At 39.8% G+C, this 22,946-nt stretch overlaps 1 protein-coding gene across 1 annotated transcript; it reads right to left on the bottom strand.

The window, feature by feature from the left end:
* Nucleotides 1–1,629: 1,629 nt before the first annotated feature.
* On the bottom strand, nucleotides 1,630–18,144 carry LOC148875254 (pyrophosphate--fructose 6-phosphate 1-phosphotransferase subunit beta-like). The gene is made up of 16 exons (XM_088964332.1): nucleotides 17,781–18,144; nucleotides 17,495–17,656; nucleotides 17,248–17,369; nucleotides 16,598–16,651; nucleotides 16,334–16,440; nucleotides 16,066–16,171; nucleotides 14,736–14,799; nucleotides 13,949–14,037; nucleotides 4,442–4,573; nucleotides 4,141–4,311; nucleotides 3,923–4,038; nucleotides 3,576–3,687; nucleotides 3,364–3,448; nucleotides 2,605–2,649; nucleotides 2,318–2,386; nucleotides 1,630–1,970 (listed from the first exon to the last, which is right to left on the bottom strand). Exons 1-16 carry the CDS (start codon nucleotides 17,980–17,982, stop codon nucleotides 1,894–1,896), a joined length of 1,713 nt encoding a protein of 570 aa, XP_088820458.1. The 5' UTR covers nucleotides 17,983–18,144; the 3' UTR covers nucleotides 1,630–1,893.
* Nucleotides 18,145–22,946: the final 4,802 nt, after the last annotated feature.

The raw sequence follows: 22,946 nt of genomic DNA, 5'->3' as shown, positions 1-22,946 counted from the left end.
CTGCTGACCTGGGTGCTTGAACCTTCAACCCGTTATACCGGACAATGAGTTTTGGTTTTTTTTTAATTTTATTTATTCATTTTTTTAAATCAGAACAAAACACCCATTTGAACCAGACGGTCTTACCATTTGGCCCAGGAACTAGTGGTAAAAATGGTTTCATATCTGGTCCAGTTTTTAAAACCTTTGCTTCTCTCTCTCTCTCTCATCCTAGGTTCATCCAATTCATGCACAAACTTCCATTTTCATCACTTCTACAAGGGTATTGAAGCTAAAACCATATAGATGTTGCATTAAACTTGCTATTATAGTTATTGCACCAAAAAAATCCCACCATGGAAAGAACACTTTGAGGAAACAGATACTATATAACTCGGAAAGAATTCAACTATTTCGTTTTGTGGCATCTGCAACACTAGTCTAGGAAGGCGAAGAACTACCATAGGTCCACCACGAACCTTTTCAAGAGCAAATATTATCTTCAATGGCCAACCTATCAAAGCCTGCAGCAGAAACCAGCCAAGAGAATGAAACGATTAAATGGGTTAATATTTAATTGGAAACAATGATACTATGGACCCTTTTGACAATCTACTTATACTAATGAACTGTTGACCTTTTAATCCGTAGTAATATCTCTGTATCTGATCTAGCACCGGCATCTATTGACTATTGCTAACTACGCCAAGTTGGGAGGTGAGGACCAGAGGAATGTTACCTGTCAACAAGTCTTGGCCACATATATTTCATTCTCTAGCTATATTCAATTTTGGAAGTAGTTAAGCTGGTTCAATCATGTTAACATCAACTCTTTGGACTCTAGTCTCTAGGGAAACATCGCTCTCTTTCCCTTGCATGTATGGAGTATGGCATTGACATGGATGAATTATTAACAAATAACTCAGACCGTCATCCCCCAAAAACAACCAAAAGAAAAGCGATAAACAACAACTAGCGTTGATTTGATTTGAAATCCTTCAGAAGTAAAATGACCACTTACTCTTTGTCTCTCGTCCCTGATAACGACTTGCAATGATGGGATTTAAGTCTTTTTAACCAAATGAATTGATTACTCCCTCTCACTCACCCAATGACAACTGGATGTGATTGTAACCTTAAGTCCTTTAATTGAAAGCTGAAACCAAAAAGAACCACTATTCAAGTAGGGAGTTGATGGATGATGGGTCTCCGCCCAGCCTATTATGTTTTCTTGGCTAGATTAAAATGGTCCTTCTCATTCTCAATTTGTCTTCACTCACTTTGCAAGTTATGGGGAAGCATATACTGGCATTGACAACTTACAAGTGAGCATAAAATACGATTCCAGAGAATAAAAAAAGGCAGAAATATTGAAGCATTCCATCTTTTTTTTGGGTAATAAACAAGCAAAGGAATTTTTGATCCAGTCGAAAATTTAAAAACTGGTGAGTAGGAATTGCTGATTGACTCAGAGAGAGAGAGAGAGAGATCCAACAAATGAAGAGGATGGCGACACAATAATAGCCAGTCCAGATCTGCTTGATTCCCACATCGGCTGCATTCACATGTATACTAGACATGTGTTGCATTTCTATTGGGGATCTAGCAATGAATCTAGACCCAAACAAGGGGAATATAGGCTATCTTTGGTTTTCTTAAATCGGGTACAAGTCCCATTTAAATTGCTTAATGCATGTATTAACACATCCAACAAACCTGCACACTGATTCACAAAAATGAGGCACTCAAATATATAACTCCTCACCCCCTCCCCTGCCTCCCTTCTCAGAAAGCAATCTTGCCAAGGCTTTCAGGGCAGAGACTTTATTCACCCATGGCCGCATGTACATCTACAAATTCACTTCTTGACTCTGTTCTCTTCTTGCGAAAGATGAACATGAAGACAGTAATTCCTTAAGCTTGGGCTCCAAGCTCCAACAGCAGAGTGTGATTGATGCCATTAGATGATGGGCCAATAAACTGAACTGGACCTGTATCAATAAATATCAAGACACAATGAGCAATTAAAATGCTAGTACACAAACAGAAAATCTCTGTTTGCCAAGGATTACAAATTTAAAGTTGCATTCCTGCGCCCATGATTTAACGATGGATATGGCATTGAACAGAACAGGATGTAGCCGACCCCATATAGTTGGAACAAGGCTTAGCCGCTCAGATGATGATAATTGATGCATAGCATCTAAGACAAGACCAATTCAACTGGGTCAACTTGGGAGTCCCCAAGTAAATTACTTTCTTATTCTTTTCAACCAAAATTCTTGACATCTGTAATTTATCAGTGGCAAAATTGCCCAGAGCAAATCTTATAACATACCTGGACTGATGTATCGATTCTTGTAGGCCCACTCTTCCCTCAAGGATGCAAACTTCCTGAATGGTGCACCTGAAAATTTTTATTATAAAAAAAAAAAGGATTACTTAAACTTTTCAAGTTTGGCTTAAATCACAGTTCTGCAGTCAGCCTATAACATAGCTGAAGGTGCTTAAAAATTAAAATCACAATAATCATAGCAACTTGGGTACCAGAATAATACCACCAAATTGCTATCAAACAATATACGATATAGTGAAAACAAATTAAGAGAATACTAAAAAAAATACCTTCAAGTTCCACCATTGCCTTCTTGATCACTGGCTTGAACTTACCTGGAAACAGATTCAATTTTTAGAAAAGAAGATTAAAGTTCAAAGTAAAAAAGAAATAAGGCAATAAGAAAATTCAGCTCAATGTCCTTAACTGTAAATTCCCCTAAACGCCCTAGTAACTAAACACCGTATAACTAAAATTCCCAAAAGTTCAAATTCTATATTAGTTAAATTGAGTTAGCGTAGAATCCAATAGATCTTAGATAGAGGTTGGGATTTGTTTTTCAGCATATAGCATTGAGAATGTTTATATTCACTCTTTCTGCATTACATATAATTTTCCTTATCTTTTCAAATGGTTTTCTTGGTCTAACCTGCATCCTTGCGCTGAAAAGGTGAAATTGTGGATCTTAGTTGTTAAAGGAAGAACCGCACACCCCATTTCTGATAAACGGGGCAGACCCGATAGGTAACTTTTTTTTTTTTTTTTAAAACCCTCTATATTCATTCTTTTGTTTGTAAGTAGCAGTCTTTTATCTTTTACTGGGGTTCTGCCTGATTTATCAAAAGCAAGATGTTCCCAATTCAGCATTCTAAAATCTTCATTGTATAATTCCCTGTGATACTTTCCCCTTAATCCTGTAACTACGCTCTCAGGTATTCAGAATCCTATGACAGTTAAAATTTGATCAATGTAGATGTGGTTAAATCTTGAGATGGAAGTTAGAGATTATTCCCCATTATATGATGTCAAAAGGAATGAGGTTCATATACCATGTCTCCTCTCTACATCCATCAAGGATGTTAATGCAGTCCCACCAACAGTCCACTCTTCAACTGGAGCAGCCAAATTACCTACCTGGATATTCAATAATAGATATTAATAAAAAAAAAATTGCTCAGAGATGATGATTGCCTCATTTGAACAGAATAAAACAACCATGACAGCAAGGAGAATGACAAAAACAAAGGATGAAAGCACAAACCGAGGATATGAGCCCCGTCTTTCCAGAATGGAGGAGGGCACCAGCGCCATAACCAAGAGCATAGCAGTAGGTAGAATCAAAGTTTGTTGGCATACCACATCTTCCTTCATAACTGGAAATAGAAATAAAATATAGATAAGAATTAACACGAAAAATGAGGACTATGACCTTCTGGTTCTCATGTAAAGCATTGTAATGAATTATCTTGACCAATTCCTCAGATGTCAATCATATATTCATATTATAGATCATATGAACCAACAATGATCCCTCAAGATGGGTATGGCTCCATTACTTATCTAGGGTACAATTGATTAGAAGATGATTTTTAGCACTGAGATGATTACCCAAAAAAGTGGGACTGTCCTTTGAACTGGCCTTTATATGTACCCTCCTGCTTCCTTTTCTCCAACTCAGTCTCAACCATTTGAATGAGCATTTTTTCCGTTTCAATTTTAGCAACCTAAATGAGTAAATCAACAAATAACAAAAACAATCACTAAACTAGATGCCCACACAACTACAATGAATTTGAAACAAATCAAACATAACCTAAAATAAACACCTGAACATTTCCATGTGGATCTCTTTCAAGCAATAATTGTTCTTGAATTGCTTTTGGTAAAAATAGAAAAAGCTGCTGAGATTGATCTCGGAGCTTCTTTTTCCACAGTCCATCTTCATCTATAACACCATGAGCTAAGATTTCATTCAGCTCTGCAATAAGCTGTTGTACCTGTAAGTGGCACAGAAACATCAACTCACCATAGATTTCATTCATCTCACCATAGACTTGATATCTTCAACTATAGTGACACTTATGGGAACAGGAAAATAAGTAGTAAAAGTAAGATCCTTATTAATACCTCAGGAATGAAATCAATTAGGCCTTCTGGTATGAGTATAACACCATAGTTAAAGCCAAGTTCAGCACGTTTGCATATTATATCTGTGATATAGTCTGTAACATTTTTCAGTGTCTGCTTCTTAGCAGAAACCTGCATCAAGAAATTGTTTAATTAAAGAACAGTGCAAAAAGGGACATTTTAAATTATCTGAGAAAATACCATATCTATAATCTATTTATTTAAAAAAAAGTTGCATCAAGAATCCTGGTTGGCTCTACTACAAATTTCCAACCTCTAACCACATGTACCTAGTATCCTGAAGAAGGTACTCCACTTTCTTGTTTCACTTCTTATAAACACAGTGTTTTAAAAGTGCAAGGCGCAAGGCGAGGCGAATGCCTTTTTAAGCAAGGTACAAAATTAAAAAAAGGCTAAAAAATAAAAAAATGCAAAAAATCAAAAAATTATTAAACATAATATTAATAAAAATATAAACTTTAATTTTAAAATAAATGTTTTAAAAACCTATTATCTAATATTAAAATACATAAATATAACATGTAAAGCATATTCAAATGAGAGTTTAAAAATAAAATCAAATATATAAAACATTTTCAAGCACATAAAACTCACAATCACTTTTTTTCTCAATTGCATTACTTCAAGTAGCTAATGTGATGTAAGACATATTAATGCCTTTGTACCATGTCCCCGGAGGCAAACCCAAATAAGTCCATGCCCCCCGTGCCCCCCCCTAGTAATGTTGTTCATTCATTCATCCTAATAAAACGTCTTCATAAAAAGCAATTAAAACTATAAAATCATTATTTTTTGTGTGAGAACTAACAATTTAAGACCTAACATGGACTTTGTAGAGAACACTGATGTGGGCCCCACAGCTACGGTCCCGCTGTGTTCGTAGGGTAGAAGGTGTTCTAGTCTGCCTAGGGTTAGCTATTGGTCATTTAGTTGTTTCGGTTGTTATTTATTTCAGTCTTATTTTTGCTCTATTTGTTATGTAAAGACTAAGAGCAGATCTGTCCTTTCCATGTAATGAGCATAACCTATAAATATTAATTAAAGTGGCGGCGGCAGAAAATCAAGCTTCTGCTCCTCCTTTTCAACTCTTGTGTTCTACTACTTCTCTTCCCTCTTCCTCCTTTTTTTTTTCTCTTTACCTTTCTTCTTATTTTCGAACCTAAAATCCATTAGGGTTCAAGACTGAAAACAGTCCTAAACTTCTATTTGGTATCAGAGCTAGGGTTTCTCATGTGAGTCTAGTCCAGCCGACCACACGAGAACCATCTAAGGCTGGAAGCTGAGAAAGTAGAGTTCGTTGACTGGTTCTTGGAGATCTCCAGAGGATTAGTAGCTGTTTGAAGAATTGCCACAGTTGCAGCGAGTTGGTGATCAGGAAGAATCAGAGAAGGCTAGGGTTCAGGTAACCTTGGAAGGCAGCGAATAACATCCTATTGTAAGTTTTTTATTTTCTGAGAGAAGTACTATCAGAGAAAATAGGTTGAACCTATCTAGTAAGGGCGGCCGAACCACTCTAGGGTTTATCTTTCTATTCTCTAGGGTTTTGTCTTAATCCTGCGGCAAACCCTAGTATTGAACTGAACCTTGTGATCTAATACTGCGACAAACCCTAATAGTTCTCTCCTCAGCATTGATCACTTTTAGGGTTTCATATTAACCCTACTACAAGCTTTATCCGTACGATACTGTCTGGAGTGTACGGTTGAGAATTTGCTTTTAAGACTGATTAAAACCCCAATTTGGCTCCAGCATATCAGATTGTTCTTCAAACTCTTTTTCAGTTTTCTTTTGGGGTTTCAAACTCTTCTAAGGGGGTGAAAACAGTTCGGACTGTTGCTGTTGTGTGTGGTTACTGATTTCAGACAGTTTTATACCTGTTTCGTGTACATCTACTGTGAGTACAGATTGGTTCTATACTGATTTTGTGATTGTGGTTGATAGTCCAAGTGCTGGTTTTGACTGTAGTAATCCTATTTTTGAGACTTCTGGTTCTTGACCAAAATGGAGTTTAAGAATCAGGCAGAAGGCAATATTGGGAACAACAGTTATGTGGTATGTGGGCATTGTAAGAAGCCCAAACACACAAAAGATACATGTTGGAAGCTGCACCCTTATTTGGTCCTGGCAAAGTTAAGAAGCAAGAAGGGTAACATTCATGTGGCAGTGCATACTAATTCAGCACCCTCGTCTGGCACAAGAGGCACATTCTTAGAGACCTTAGCCGCAGTTCGGGCTGCTCTTATACAGTTGGAAGGGGAAGTTTAGAACTCAGCTCAGCCACCGCAGTCACCATTAGCCCCCGCCACATTTGCTCTTGCAAATTCAGGTACTCGAGCCTCAGCCATGCCTCAGCTCCAGGTACCATTGAACCCTGTTGGGTAATAGATTCAGGTGCATACGACCATATGACTAGTTTGCCTTCATTGTTTACCACTTATCATTTATCTTCTGGTAGAGATAAAGTATCTATTGCTGATGGCTCTCTTGTCCCCATTTTTGGCAAGGGTGACATCAAGCTATCAGATACCATCTCCTTGTCTTCTGTCTTACATGTCCCTAAGCTTGATACTAATCTTCTTTCAGTCAGTAGTATTACCAAACACATGAACTGCTTAGTAACCTTCTTCCCTGACCGGTGTGTTTTTCAGGACCTAAAGACGAAGAAGTCACTTGTTGTTATGGTCCCGTGCGTAGGATCCCGTCACGGGTCAGCCCACGGTGCGAAAGACCTGCTTTTCTTTGCGCCTTCCCTTGTGTGCAGACCCTATTGCGGCAATCGCGTGGGTGATTTGTCCAAGAGATCACCACCTGCGAAAACTGAATGCTTTATTTCAATTTGTAGCTCCTTAAATAGGAGATTACAGAAGAGAGTTCCTTGTTGGATTCGGCTAGGCTAGGGTAATCCAACTCAAACTCAAACTCCTAATTTCCTACTCAAACTAAAACTCATAACTCTTACTTAAGAAGATAAAATAAGATAAGGAATAAGGGATAAGATAGGGAAAAGGGGTAGGGGATAAGATAAGCTGGCGACGAGTTGGCTTGACGTGTCCAGATAAGGGTGGGCCCACCCTTATGAGCTATCGTGTGGGCCCCGCTCTACTGCTGCTGCCGGGTGCGTGCGCGCGGCTCATGGTGCCGCTACCGTGCGGTGCCAGGCGTGTGCGCGGTGCGTGCTGCGCGCCATGGTGCCGAGCGTGTGCGCGATGCGTGCGGTGCGCGCTGCTGCCTGGTGGTGCGTGCGGTGTGCGCTGCTGCCTGGCAGTGCGTGCTGCTGTGCGGCGCTGCCAAGCGGTGCGACCTGCTGTGCGGCCTGCTGCCTATGACTGTGTCGCAGTGCGCTGCCGGATGGTGTGACCATAACACTTGTGCATTTGTCTTTTCGGCCGTGAGACGAATGGGATTTATCTGCTCGGGGAAAGTTCTCGTCAGAAAGAGTTAGGGGATAAGAAGTCACTTGTTTCCCAGAGTGTGAGTTCGGTTATGCCAAAGCATAACCGATTGGGTCATTTGTCTTTTCGGTCCTTAAGGAGTCTATTTCCTAATTTGTTTGAGTTTGTTGAGTTGTCCCAGTTGCAATGTGAGAGCTGTGAGTTTGCTAAACATTGTAGACACTCTTATTCATTGAGCAATAAAAGGAGCAATCGTCCTTTTGATCTTGTGCATACGGATGTTTGGGGTCCATATCACATTCCTTCCATGGGTGGGTACAGATATTTTCTGTTATTTGTTGATGACCATACCCGGTTTTCTTGGGTTAATCTTATGCGTTCACGAGATGAGGTTCCCACCCTGACCCAAAACTTTCACCAAATGATCCTAAACCAGTTTGATGCCAAGATCAAAGTTCTTAGATCTGATAATGCAAAGGAATACTTTGCTAAGCCAATGGCATCTTACCTTTTTACTCATGGGGTTATTCACTAGAGCAATTGCCCTCATACGCCTCAGTAGAATGGGATTGCAGAAAGGAAGAATAGGCACATCTTGGAGGTGGCTAGAAGCATTATGTTTACCTCCAATGTCCCTGTTCACTTCTGGGGTGATGCTATCCTCATGGCAGTATATCTTATTAATCGAGTTCCTTCCCAGGTTCTTGATACGTCATCTCCTTTTTCCCTTCTATACCCAGATGAGGAGTTATTCACTGTTCCCCTCAAAACATTTGGTTGTACTTGTTTTGTTCAGCTTCTTGGTCCCCATCACTCCAAGTTCAAACCCAAGGCCTCCAAATGCATCTTTCTTGGTTATGCACAAACTCAAAAGGGTTATTGCTGCTATGATCCTGTCTCAGGGAAGAAGTTTGTATCCATGGATGTCACTTTCTTTGAGGAGACACCCTACTATTCTCGGGGGGAGTGCAGTGAGGGCAGGGTTAATATTAGTAGTGAGAGTGGAGATTTGGGTCCTTTTCTTCAGGGGGAGTGCAGTGAGGGCAGGGTTAATACTTTTGGGGCTGTTCCCTTACCTATTCCGGTGGGTGATGAGGGCTGCAGTAGTGAAGGTGGTCAGGGGGATCGGGAGTTGAGAGTCTATCACAGGCGATGTAGACAGGTTGATCCCGGTCATCAGCAGTCCCGGCCAGCTCCAACCTCTTATGCGGCTCCAAATCTAGATATTACAGTCCTAGGGCCCACTGAGACTCCTTCCATTGTTGCTACCTCACCCCCTGCAGATGACCTTGATCTTCCCATTGCCATCCGTAAAGGAAAACGGCATTGCACCACATCTACAACCCACTGCATCTCCCAGTTTTTGTCCTATGATCGCCTATCTCCCTCCTACAGGTCCTATCTCACTTCCGTTGCTAATGTCCCTATTCCAAGAATAGTGCAAGAAGCCCTATTAGTCTCGAAGTGGAAAGGTGCAATGCAAGTTGAAATGGATGCCCTGTTGAAAAATAATACCTGGGAGCTAATGGACTTGCCCAAAGGAAAGAAACCAGTTGGATGCAGATGGGTATTTACTGTGAAGCACAATGCGGATGGTTCCATTGAGAGGTACAAAGATCGGCTAGTTGCAAAAGGATTCACTCTGACTTATGGTATAGATTACTTGGAGACATTTGCCCCGGTAGCCAAGATGACCACCATTCGGGTTCTATTATCTCTTGCAGCAAACTGCACTTGGCCTTTGTACCAAATGGATGTTAAAAATGCCTTCCTGAATGGAGACTTGCAGGAAGAGGTTTACATGCAGTTGCCTCCTGGATTCTATGATACAGAGGCAGGTAAGAAGGTCTGCCGGCTCAATAAGGCATTGTATGGTTTGAAACAGTCACCTAGAGCTTGGTTCGACAGATTCAGACTAGCCCTTGGGAAGTTCGGTTATGTACAAGCCCAGTCAGATCATACACTGTTCATCAAGAGGGTGGAGTCCTCACTGACACTACTTGCAGTATATGTTGATGATATTGTGGTGACAGAAAATGACAGCCATGAGATTGGGTTCCTCAAACAGCTCCTTCATCAAGAGTTTGAGGTGAAAGATCTGGGTACACTATGGTATTTTTTGGGTATTGAGGTTGCTAGATCTAAACAGGGGATCTTTGTCTCTCAGAGGAAATATGTTATGATCTGTTGGCTGAAACTGGAAAACTAGGTGTCAAACTTGCAAATACACCCATTGAACAGAACCACAGGATTAGTGCAGAGAGTGGGGAGCTACTTGAAGACAAAGTTATGTTCCAGTGGTTAGTGGGAAAGCTCCTATATCTATGCATCACTTGGCCAGATATCAGTTATGCAGTTAGTGTTGTTAGTCAGTACATGCATTCTCTTAGAACCACACACCTTCTAGCAGCAGAAAGAATACTAGCATACTTGAAGAGATGCTCGGGTAGAGGTATACTGTTCAAGAACAATGGCCACATGAAGGTGGAAGTCTATACGGATGCCGATTGGGCTGGGAGTGTTGATGACAGGAGGTCTACCTCTGAATATTGTGCTCTTGTGAGAGGTAACCTGGTCTCTTGGAGGAGTAAGAAACAGAGTGTTGTCTCCAGATCTAGTGCTGAAGCTAAGTACAGGTCAATGGCTAACGGAGTGGCTGAAATTCTTTGGCTGAGATCACTACTTGAGGAGTTGGGTATTGAGTATGAGAAGCCCCTGAAACTGTATTGTGATAATCAAGTAGCTATTAATATAGCACACAACCCAATGCAGCATGACAGGACTAAACATATTGAAGTTGATCAACACTTTGTATGAGAAAGGGTCTCATCACAAGAAGTGTGTCTTCCATACATCACCTCCAACATGCAGCTGGCAGATATCCTCACCAAAGCTATACCATGGAAGAAGCTAGAGGCAGATCTACCCAAGTTGGGAATGATAAACATTTATTCCCAACTTGAGGCGGAGTGTAGAGAACACTGATGTGGGCCCCGCAGCTACGGTCCCACTGTGTTCATAGGGTAGAAGGTGTTCTAGTCTGCCTAGGGTTAGCTATTGGTCATTTAGTTGTTTCAGTTGTTATTTATTTCAGTTTTATTTTTTCTTTTTTGCTCTATTTGTTATGTAAAGACTAAGGTGTGCCTAGGGTAGAAGGTGTTCTAGTCTGTCCTTTCCATGTAATGAGCATAACCTATAAATATTAATTAAAGTGGCGGCGGCAGAAAATCAAGCTTCTACTCTTCCTTTTCAACTCTTGTGTTCTACTGCTTCTCTTCCCTCTTCCTCCTTTTTTTCTCTTTACCTTTCTTCTTATTTTCGAACCTGAAATCCATTAGGGTTCAAGACTGATAACAGTCCTGAACTTCTACTGACTTGTTTGGGCTTGCCTCCAGGGGTCTGGGGGCGGAGCCCCCAACCCAGCAGCTAGACACAAGAAAAACAAAAAAGTGTCAAAGTTTCAAAAGGTGCATGCCTGGGCTAAGGCGCAAGGTACACCAGGCGTGCACCTAGGACCTGGGTGAGGCGCCTACCCTGAAATGCGCCTCGCCTGTTCGCCTAGGCATCACTGTATAAACATGTTCTCACCTTAACTATTCAAGAAGATAGAGGGCAACAACAACCAAAATGTGGCTTGAGAAGAGCAAAACAGACAGTCTTCATGCAACCTCAACTGAATGCACTTTTGGAAAGATTACTTTTTTACAAACAACGCATTGACATGAATGCTTGGTCTATTATTTAGAGGTAAGTAACAAGGCATGTAAGCCAGTAAAGAGATGGGGTGTCTAGCATTGTTGATTTGCATATATTATGCTTTATTAGATTGAGCTACATTATTCGCATGTAAGACTATTGCTCCATCATATCTTATTCTTTTGGCCTATCTCATCTTAAGAATCTGGCATTTGAAAATTAAACAATCTACAGTGAACATAATTTAGCAAGTTCTATTAGTCTATCCTTCTCCAAGATGCTCATTGAAGCCCATTTAACCAAGTAATAGATAGTCCATATATACTAATATTTTGGCTTGCATATGCTTAAAAAATAATGGCCCATGTAGTTTTATGAATCATGAACCATATTTTTCTATTTGGTTATACTATTGTATATTTTTTAGTTATATTTCTGCTAGCGCTTCACCATTTAAGTTAAATGCTCAATGCTTTTAGCCATTATTTGAACATCATGTTAAAACTTTTCAGTTTTACCTAGGGGCTTGATAATGGCTGAAGTTGCCGAACTGAGAAACTTATTGCTTTATCTTTTAATGGACAAAATAATTAAATAGTAAAATATTCAGGGGTATAATATTCCATCCAACTTCAGTTTCAGCCATTAAGGATCCCACAACCCCCATAGAAACATTCACTAAAAGACAAAGCAATAAGCTATTCAGTTCAGCCATTTCAACTGTTATCGAAGAGACCCTCATGCTTTTAATTATGTTAGCGTCCTGTTGCCAAGATTTTTGGGATTCCACATGCCAACATCTTTTGACACTTGAACACTTTATAGCAGTGCCACATACCAAGTAATATTGCTAACCACCTAGAGTAACTAAACTGTCCCAAACACCTACCAGGAAAAAAAATGAAGAAAACACACACACAAACGCAAAATATCTCCAGACCAAACCTCAATAAAGAGAACTCCATAGGTATCAATTCCAAAGTCCTTCAGGCCATTACCTGGCAATCAAAAAGGTAAAAAAAAGAGGCCATTACACAATGCAGGTCCCACTATCTAGGTTCATGGGAGGAGTGGACTGGATTAAGACCTAACCTCCAGCACTTTTTGCACGAAGTGACCATTTTGGACTACATTCTCATGATTGTCACCTCAAGACTTTCCCACCAGACCAAGCAATGCCCCTAGTTTCAAGTTGTTAACAATCTAAAAAAACATCAATCCCAGAAGCAATCATTGAAGGTTATAAAGCAGATTCTTGAAGAATGTACACATGAATTCAAAGCCAATGACTTAAACCAAAGAGGTCTTCACCATGAGATGTTAAGGGTATGAAGTTGTTGAGAAACTGGTGGTTCACATGTTCCCTTTTGCAATCATACACCTTCTTGCTATGGCAGTTCAATTATTCCATGTTTTAAGTTAATTTGACCATTCCATCCTCTATTCATTGAGTTGTTCAGGTATGGACCTTCAGTCTCAGGAAGTGATATCATTTCTATTTGTGGTATGGTTCCCTTTGCAGTTTGTTGGAGTTTGTAGAAAGAAAGAAATTGGATACAAGTAGTAGCTGGTCTCTTGCTCTCAAAGACATAAGTCCATTTAAATAAGAGATTTTATATTACTCAGACAAAAAAGTTTCTGTACTAGACAGAAGAACATTTGGGTGTAGAGGATAACATACTAGAAAGAAGAAATTACTTTTGTCTTTTTTGTGAATTCTTATAATTCAAAAGACTTTTTTGGTTACTATTAGAAAAGGATTGCTAGAACCTTAAAATTCATGCGCAAAATAAGAGTTTAAAATGGGCTATTTAAGGCATTCTTGAGGAAGAGAAGAAGATAACTAGACCATCATAGAAAAGTAATTGTCTGGAAAATGAGTAAAATCCATCTTTAACAGCAACAGAAATATTTCATTCATTAAAGATAAAAAGGAGTATATTGGATTGAAAAATGTGAAACAACAACAAAAGAAAAGATAAATGGTTGGTTGTGATGGGTTTTCAATTTGTGTGCCAGTTATTGATGGTATTTGAAGAAATCATATGCAATAAATTTTAAGTGCTTTCCATCCTATTGAAAATTACAGCAATGCTGACTGTCATATGATTTTGGAAGAGATAAAGATCTTCGAATCCATTTAAATGCCTTGTAAAATTGGCAAAGGACACTTTGTTAGCTAAAACTGCAGAGTAGGGAATCTTTGTGTATTGACACTCACATTCTGCAAAGACTTGATGGGGGAAAATATTTGTTGTTATGCAGTCAAGTAACTTGCATTGTAATAGTTAAAATGAGAAAACTAATTATACAGAGAAAGTACACATCCTATGAATCATGAAAAGCTGGAAGCAACCAACTCATCTGAAAGTGAACCAAAGAAAACTTCACCATCTACCTCTTCACCAATAATTGTGATGTTTGGGTGAGTCTGCAATGCACACTCCAATGTAATGTGAGAAGCCGCACGCCCCATAAGCCTCACAACTGCAGAGACGGAGAAATTAGGTATTATCTTAAAGAGACAAGCAAATAACAGGAGGAAAAAGACTTGTGCAGTACAAACAATCTTTGGCCATGATGATTTTACATAAAATAATTACTGCCTATGTTACATGAACATGGGTGCAAAATTGTAAAGCTAATCTGCGTACTATAAGTATATACACAGATTATACACTAGATTATAAATATTACTTTCCAATTATGCAAGTAATTTATGTTAGTTTAGCTATACCCCATTGTTGTAGGTTAGCTATATCCCATTGTTGATATCTAAAAACAGACATGTCAACAACAAAATAAAGAATAGAAAATCAAACATGACAATTGAAAACTCATGACTGCATTGTACTCATTCAAGTTTCAACTTCTAATATTAATATTTATTTAATGGTATCAGCTCATAATTTGTGTATGGTTCTTGTTCAATAAAGTGGATACTGGATAAGCACCTAATCCATCAAAACATGGCATCAAAAAAAGGAGCAAGGATTTGGAAGAATTAACTCATTAGCCATAGCCATGGCCATCTCATGTCATATCTGGCACAGGTACTTGAAGTAGAATGAAGAGTCTAGGAATCATAGGTTACTAACAAAGCATGCTTACAAAATGGAGAAAGAGGAATAAAATGTAGAGCTGAATCGGTCGATTATGCTAAATTTCAGAACCATTGAACTTACAGTGGTAGTATTTTCCAGTTGAACGAGCATCTGTCATAACATTACCTATCATTTCTGCATATATCTGCACAGCCAGAATAAAACCAGTACCAATAAAAATCAATATATCAATGGCTAGTTTACAAGTTGCACAGGGGTGGAGTTAAATGCATCTGCAAGGACTTTGTTGCTATCACTTTAATACATATCATCAAGATCAATTTGGACACCATACAGCCTCTCACCCAGGATTCAGAAACTATCTTAATAAAAGGTTTAAAATGGCAAAAAATCATCTTCTTACATTGAGATTTCTGACAAAAAAAATCAAAACAACAAAGAAAAAATCATAGCATTAGTCAACTAGATAACGACACAAGTAATGAATACTATCACATAAGAAGACTCCATCTTTTTCAATTGGTTATTTTCTTCACCACCAAAACCTACTAAATAGCAACCTACTTCCCCTCCAAATTGAGGGAACAGGATCAAGGGAATAAGAAAAGTAGAATAAAGCCCTTAATAAGCTTTTATAAAAAATGTTGGCAATTAATTCTCTTTGCTACCTTTGAAGGTATAGATGCCTTTTGGTCTTTTGGGGAAGATAATCATTTTACCAAAGGGAAGTTTTTGTCCCCATTTGACTTCCTTTCTAAAGAGGCTCGGGATTGTAAAAGCAATAATAACTAATCATTTATTTATGCTATTTTGTAGAAGGAAGCATCTATTGGTTCTAAATATAATTGTATAGAGATGCTCTGTGTCAACAGCCCTGTATAGTTTCGAGAACATCAGGTTTTTTCTTTGTGGTGGTAAAAGAGAAATTCATTATGAGAAAAGAATAAAAAGGTAAAATCTTGGTATTGAGTCGTTACCAAATAATCCTAAAGCAAATAGACTCAGCTCCACCTTCCTTTCAATACAATATCACCACAACCAATTAGAAAAACAAAACAAAGAATAATGAAAAACACCTTCGTCCCTCCCCTACCAATTCCCTCAACCCACCAACTGACAAAATCAGGCTTTTTGTTACTTTCTTTTAAAATATCCTCCATGCTTTTCAAACAATGAAATTAATTTATATCTTTGATTTGTTGCATAAAAGAATGGTATTAAAATTATCATATCAAATGCTCCAACAGAATCTAAGAACCAAACTGCGAACATCTATTACAAACAAGATTTACTTATTTGATAAACATTTTAAAGGCCAATATATTTTCAATGAGAAAGGACATATACTTCATTATTTTAAGTTAAATTTGGCCTATATTGCCAAACTACAATAGGTAAAAGTAAAACGATATGAAAGAAGTGTAGAAATTGAAGCTATAAACATGATCACCTTACAAGCAGTATCAAACCCAAAACTTGTAGGAACCTCCTTGCACTTTAGATCACCATCGATGGTCTTTGGACATCCAATTACTCGTGTTTTCATCTTTTTTTCCCTAATTGGTAAAAAAAAATGTGCAAAAGCGCATTAGGGGATCCTCTATTACATAAGTAAACAGAGTTTTTTTTTTTTTTTTTTTTTTTTTTTTTTTTTTTTTTAATTGTAACAATTATGCAGATCCAAAGGCAAGAATGTGCACAAGTATCAGAAACTATACCTGAAGTTTTCAGCGAGGAGACATGCATTTGTATTTGAGTCATCTCCACCAATAACAACAAGCCCATCCAAATCAAGCTTCATTGCTGTTTCTTCTGTTTGCTTAAACTGAAAAAGCATAATAAAGCATGCAGATTCGTTATTACCTCCCTCCTTAGCTAAATCTAGAAGATATAGATCTTCCAGTAAATTATCGACTGATTACAATTCACAAAACATATTGACTGAACTCCTGAACATCTTTAAGGAAGTAGAAGAGGCACACCTGTTCTGGAGTTTCAATCTTGTCCCTTCCACTACGTATCATGTCAAATCCACCCTGTTCACAGAATTCAAATTTAGTCACTTGAAAGAGATCTCTAATGAAAAAATTGTCATACATATGGGGAAGTATTATATGCAACCACTACTTTCTTATTTGCCACTGTCTTATTTATTGCATGTTCATGCCCACACAAGCATATACGCATACATACATAACGCAGAAATCCACAATGCTATAGAAGACCTTCACATCCATACTGCATGCAGAACCGTGGATGTTAAATATTGTAAGAAACCACGAAGTTAACATTGTCTACGCACACATTCAACGAACCATATACCGACTTTATACATATGAATACTTGTTCAACCGAATTAGTTTAGAACTGGATTCAGTTTCTCTCAATCACCATTATGAAGTCTATTCCAATGATTCCCATGCACATCAAAAAGCAAAACATTGTAATTGGTGAACACAAAAAAGCTCAAATATCCTACTTTATCGAGCATTTCACCCATTTGAAGCACGGTAAGTACTTCCTTTTTTTTTTTTTTTCTCAAGAAGATCTGTAGACTGTAGTGGACTTACATGATTATCAAAAGTCCGTATACGCTCAGATTGAATTGTTTCGAACAAATTAAGAGCCTCACCTGATTTCTGTAGGGAAAGATATAGTCGGCGGTCAGTTCCACATACTTGCACCTCATGATCCCAGCCGGACCACCCTTGAATCCATACAGTGTGCTACCCTTAGAACGATCCTGCAAGTAATCTAAACCCAAAGGAAAATAATAAATTTTACCAAAGAAAAACCAAACAAGCAGAATTCGTTCCATCTTAGCTCCCCCTCAAAAGTACAAAAAAGAAAGAAAAAGGTAGAAGGAAAAAGATCCTTACCAAAAATTCCACAGATGACATTATGTCCTCCAGGAGCCTGGCCTCCAGAGAGCACAACACCAATTTTCAATTTTTGATCTGATGCCAGTGTCTCCTTTTCGCTAGGGACCAACGTTGAAGAAGGTTGCCCGAATAGATTGGGAAAAAGCTTAGCGATTTCGTCTGCAAACGTAAAATGGAAAAACTGAAGTTGAAGAGATGGAATAACAACGCAGAACTCATTGACTGCATCGAAAAACATAAATGTGTTAAACCGAGCAAGTCTTCCTTCTTCAGAGATAATGACCTGGGTTTCCAGAAGAGGAGCTAGGAGGACCTTCAACGATCTTAAAAGGGTTTTTAAGGACAGAAGGAAGCGGAAGACATTGGTTGAGCCGGTTTGTCTGAAGTTCGCTGTAGACTGAAATGAAACGGCCGGGGTTGGCCGCCTGGGCAGCCTTTCCGGTGGTACCATCGCTGTTAAGCATGACCGGAGCAGAGGAAGACATGTTCAACGTGGATCGGCGGAGATGGTGAAGAGAGACCAGGAACGACGTTTGTTTTGCGATTTCAGTCACTTAAGTAAAAGTCGGTTATGGCAATAAAGGACAAAATCGTCATTGGGGTTTCCGCTCAGGAGGTTATTGTGAATTGCAGTTTCAACTCCAAATGGTGCATGAGGGTATTATGGGAATTAAATACTGTTCCGAGTAGCGACACAAAAACTGCCGATTGATGCGGTACTGAAAACTCTACACCGTCCATGTGGGCAACAATTTGATTCATTCTTCGTTGACGCGGATCGTGTGATATGCCACGTCTCAACATACATGGATTTCTAGTTTTCCTGATATCCCAAACAGTGCCACGTAATTGACAGTTGAGAGAATTGTGTACAAATGTCTAGGCTCAAAGAAAAAAAATCCACTTGTATAATATATATCCGATGATGTTTTTTTAGTATAAAAGGATTCACTAAAAACATCTACATACGAAACTAACCCCTTTTACGGAAAGTCCTAATAAAGGGGGTATCTTAGTGCCATTTTGGCAAATCTTTTTCAGAATATCTTTTGGAAGATCCGATGGTTAAAAGAACTTTTTAGCTTTTGCGAAGACTGAAGATTTTTTAATTGAAACATTTTTAATAAATCTCTAGAAATACCATAAAAGTTGGAGGACGGTTTAATAATGAGATGAAAATATATACTATATATATATATATATATATAAATGTCTCATAGAGTCAACAAACCATAACATTTAACACATGTGGGACCCACATATAGGTCTAAATGTGTATTCCATAGTTGTTGTTAATAGCATAATAACCTTAATTTTGATATTACAATTTTAGCATTGTGTAACTACAAAGCATATCCAAAATGGAAAATCCATACACTAGTTCATGATAGGAGTATACTAATCGCACTTCTAGTGGTATCTATTCTACTTTCAGACCAACAAAATGACAATCAAAATTAGTAAAAACAGGATCAAACACATCATGGCACAACAACAAGAACAAGCCCCAATTGCAACAACCCGCTCTTTCTTGTAATCCGCATGTTCATGAGCAATATTATGTTGTTCAATGATGCGGACTTCGGGTTCTTCTGGGGTGTAGTTATCTGCCCACATGAAGTCATATTCATGTGGCTAGAAGAAAAAAAATGTTAATAATTTTCAATCCATGTTAGACACAAATATTGATCAATATGGGCTTTTGGGTATTGGACTTATACCTCACCGGTTGGACATTTATAAAACCATCTTCCATAATTTTTCTCGGCTTTTGCCATCCACAATTTCATACGTCCATGGCCACATGGACACATCGGCGCCCTTAGATTTGTTGCCATCACTAAATAACAAAACAATTGAACATCACATCACATCACAATAAAATTATTTTTGACCTAACATCTAATTTGTGAAATTTCCTACAAGCACATGATCACTAGTCAAGAACATACCAATGCCATAATTATATAGTTAAAAAACACATAACCATTAATTGTTCAATAATTCATTAAAATCCCTAATTAATTTGATTGCCTCCTACGTATACTTCTTGGGCGGGTGCGATTGACACGTAAGTTGTAATGACCAGCCATTTCGAACATAATTTCATTACGAACTTGTTCCATCGGCCTAGATGATTGGGATCCTACGTCGATAGTTGTCTGTGTTGTACCATGAAACATTCCTCCCTCTCCTGCAATAGGAATACCATCTTGAAGGAAACCACTCCAAAAGACGTCTTGTATTCTCGATAGTCGAATGAAATTATGTAGCACACAACAAGCAAATACAATTCTAATTTGCTTGTGAAGTGGGTATGGAGGCATCAACTTTAATATTGGGAATCTTGCCTTAAGGACACCAAAGCAACGTTCTATGACATTCCTCAATGAAGAATGAACATAGTTAAAATACTTTTTGGCATTCTTGGGTCGGCCACCTCTTCTTTAAAAGTCTCTGAGATGGTATCTCTCTAATCGATATGGAGACAAAACTCTAGGCATATTTGTATAACCCGAGTCAACTACGTAATATTTTCCTATATGATAGCACAAATGTTAGTGTATTGAATACAAAATTCCGGTGGGTTATTTGATAGTTTTGCTAACATTCTGGTGGTAGTGGGAACATATTGACGGGGTTCTGAACTATTTCCAAGAAAACTCTTGAATCATGTGCAACACCCTCCCATCCTGTCTCAACAAAAGTGCAAAGCATGTCAAACGAACATGCACACATCACATTTTGGGTGGTTGTTGATTTTCTTCCCCTAAATGGAACTTGATCACCAGATGAAACGCAAGGATGAACATGTGTTCCATCTATTGCACCTACATAATTCTGCATATGAACAAATAATCAAGCTTGGTGATATATTTTTTATTGAAGAATAAAGAATTAAAATAATATCTCTCATATAGTATGAGATACCACGAACCATGGATAATATTTTGGATTGTTGAGTATCTCAGGTGGTACAATAGTTAGATTACCGGCTCGTACAATTTCCTTGCCAAATTCACAAATTGCCTTCAATGCGGAATTAAAGTGTCATGAAATGGTTTCCCTAAAGTGTTGAAAGTGGTATGCAGTATCTCGATTTGATTTGTTGTTTCCTATGATCTTTAAAAGAATTCCAACCTGCTCATCAGCTAAAACATATCTACTATCTTTCACTAACCCTCGTTGTCTCAAATGATTCTGGGGTCATTTTAAACATTTCCAAACACCTATTACCTTCTGATGGAGGGTGATTTGGCATGGCCTCATAATAGGGGGACGCGTGGACATGACTCGACATAAGTGACAACTCGGCATAACAGCCTGACCGTGACTCTGTGTGATGAGCTCGTAGGAGCCTAGCTTGACAGCTCGGCGCGGGCAGTAGCTTGCTACAAGGTAGTATTTAGGTTACCCCAAACTCTCTCCCAAAAGGGGAGCGCCCCGAGGTCCCTCAGTGAGGAGCCCTGAGCTCCTCCCAAGTAAGGAGCCCCCGAGCTCCCCCTCAATAAGGAGCCCCGAGCTCCCCCTCAGTAAGGAGCCCCGAGCTCCTCCCAAGTAAGGAGCCCCAAGCTCCCCCTCAGTGAGGAGCCCCCGAGCTCCCCCTCAGTGAGGAGCCCCCGAGCTCCTCCTCGGTAAAGAGCCCTCGAGCTCCTCCTCGGTAAAGAGCCCCCGAGCTCCTCCTCGGTAAAGAGCCCTCGAGCTCCTCCTCAAGAAGGGAGCACCTCGATCTAAGATCCCTGGGTAAGGAACATCCCGAAGTGAAGGCACTCCAAGTAAGCTCACCAGTAGGCTCCTGCCCAAACCTAAGTAACTGCCTCAAAGACTTACTTCGGGTAGAAGCACTTCGATATGTTAGTAGTAGCTTGGCACTAGGTAACTCGGTGTATCGCCTGACAACCGTACCTGGCAGATCTGGAGACTGCACCCACATCTCTGGCCAGGTGGCATCGTGCCTGCCAAGCTCTGACAAGCGTCCCCTGTTTGGCAGGGCTGTACCCTACAAAGGGTTACCTGTGCCCACTACCTCAGGTCTGGTAGTAACGGCTGCAATAGAGAGTTAGTGGCGGTTGCATTCGCGCTATCTGCACTCTAGCTTTCTTCATCTTCTCTGCAATTTTCTCTTAGAGTTCTAACTTAAGCATCAGAGTGTTCCCGTCGGGCGAGCTCCCCGGGAATCCTTCATCCTCTTCCTCTTCTCAGGTACCGTCCGTCGCCAGCTTGGAGTGTGAACCCTTGCCAGGTAGGAGTGACCAGGTCGTGCATCATCAATTGGCACTGTTTGTGGGAACGCTTCAAAAAGCCTTCCACCAAAACTTTGCAGACTTCAGTTCTCATGGCTTCCTCCAGCAACGCTGGACATAGTGCAGAAATGAACACCACCGGGGAGCAACTACAGGTCCCAACGGTGTGTATCGGACACCGTCAGAACGAATGTCCTTCTCGCCGGGGAGAGACCTCTTAGACCCAGAATCCTATCAAGAGTCAAGTTTCATCCCTTGGGAGGAAGGAAAGACCAGTTACCCCTGCCTCACCGCGCACAGTCAGGTCAGGAGGGTCCCAGCGTACCAGACCTGCATCACCTCAGTTTTTTGAGTTTGTGGCCCCGCTTGTGGAGAATCGGTTCGAGGTCTTGGCTGCAGACTCCAGGCAAGATCCCTTTATCCATAGCCATCACCAGCAATCTGTCCCCCTCCCCGCGAAAACTGTGCCCGACAATACCGAGGCCAATAGCACCAATGTGGAGCCTGCAAAAAAGCAACGGAGACGTCGCTGAGCTCGCCGAACTGCAACACACTACTTGCCCGAACTCAAAGGAAAAGAAGAGGTAGGATCGGACAAAGCAAAAGCCACTCTGCTCCTCTCTGTACCATCCCCTCTGTCTCCTGAACTCTTGGCTGTCCCAATGCCCAAGGACTTCAAACTACCTCCCCTAGACAAATATGACAGATCGTTCGACCCAAATGACCATGTTGACACCTTCCAATCACATATGCACTTGGCAAGTGCCAGTGAGTCCTGCATGTGCGTGGCTTTCTTCACCACTTTTAAACGAGTGGCCCACACATGGTACATGAACCTTGTGCCCGGATCAATAAAAAGTTGGGCACAATTCGTGCAAGTCTTCACTTCTCATTTCGTCACCAGCAAGCGGTGCCCGAGAACCCAGGAGAGCCTCCTTGGCATAGTCTAGAGGAAAGGAGAATCTATCTGGAGTTACATCAAACGGTTCAATGACACTTGTTTACAGATACCCGACCTGGACTCCGCAATTCGGCTTACAGCGACCAAGAGAGGCATCATGCATAAAGAATTCAAGTGGCACATGGTTGTTAATCGGTCCAAGATGGTTACCGAGTTCCTCAAGATCACAGACCAGTTTATAGGGATGGAGGAGGAAATCAACCAGAAGGGTGAGTAGGTCCCTAAAAAAAGAAAAAGGTCCTCG

Source organism: Nelumbo lutea, chromosome 1 (genome assembly GCF_056320005.1).
Source record: "Nelumbo lutea isolate HS-2025 chromosome 1, American lotus-T2T, whole genome shotgun sequence".
In the NCBI taxonomy this organism is placed as follows: domain Eukaryota; kingdom Viridiplantae; phylum Streptophyta; class Magnoliopsida; order Proteales; family Nelumbonaceae; genus Nelumbo; species Nelumbo lutea.
This window is presented reverse-complemented; position numbering and strand designations above follow the sequence as displayed.

Coding starts and splice junctions, on each gene's coding strand:
- LOC148875254 (XM_088964332.1), bottom strand. CDS start 17,982: ATGTCTTCCTCTGCTCCGGTCATGCTTAACAGCGATGGTACCACCGGA. Junction 14,038..14,735: donor AACTGGAAAATACTACCACT/GTAAGTTCAATG, acceptor CCGTCTCTGCAG/TTGTGAGGCTTATGGGGCGT. Junction 3,449..3,575: donor AGACGGGGCTCATATCCTCG/GTTTGTGCTTTC, acceptor TTGAATATCCAG/GTAGGTAATTTGGCTGCTCC.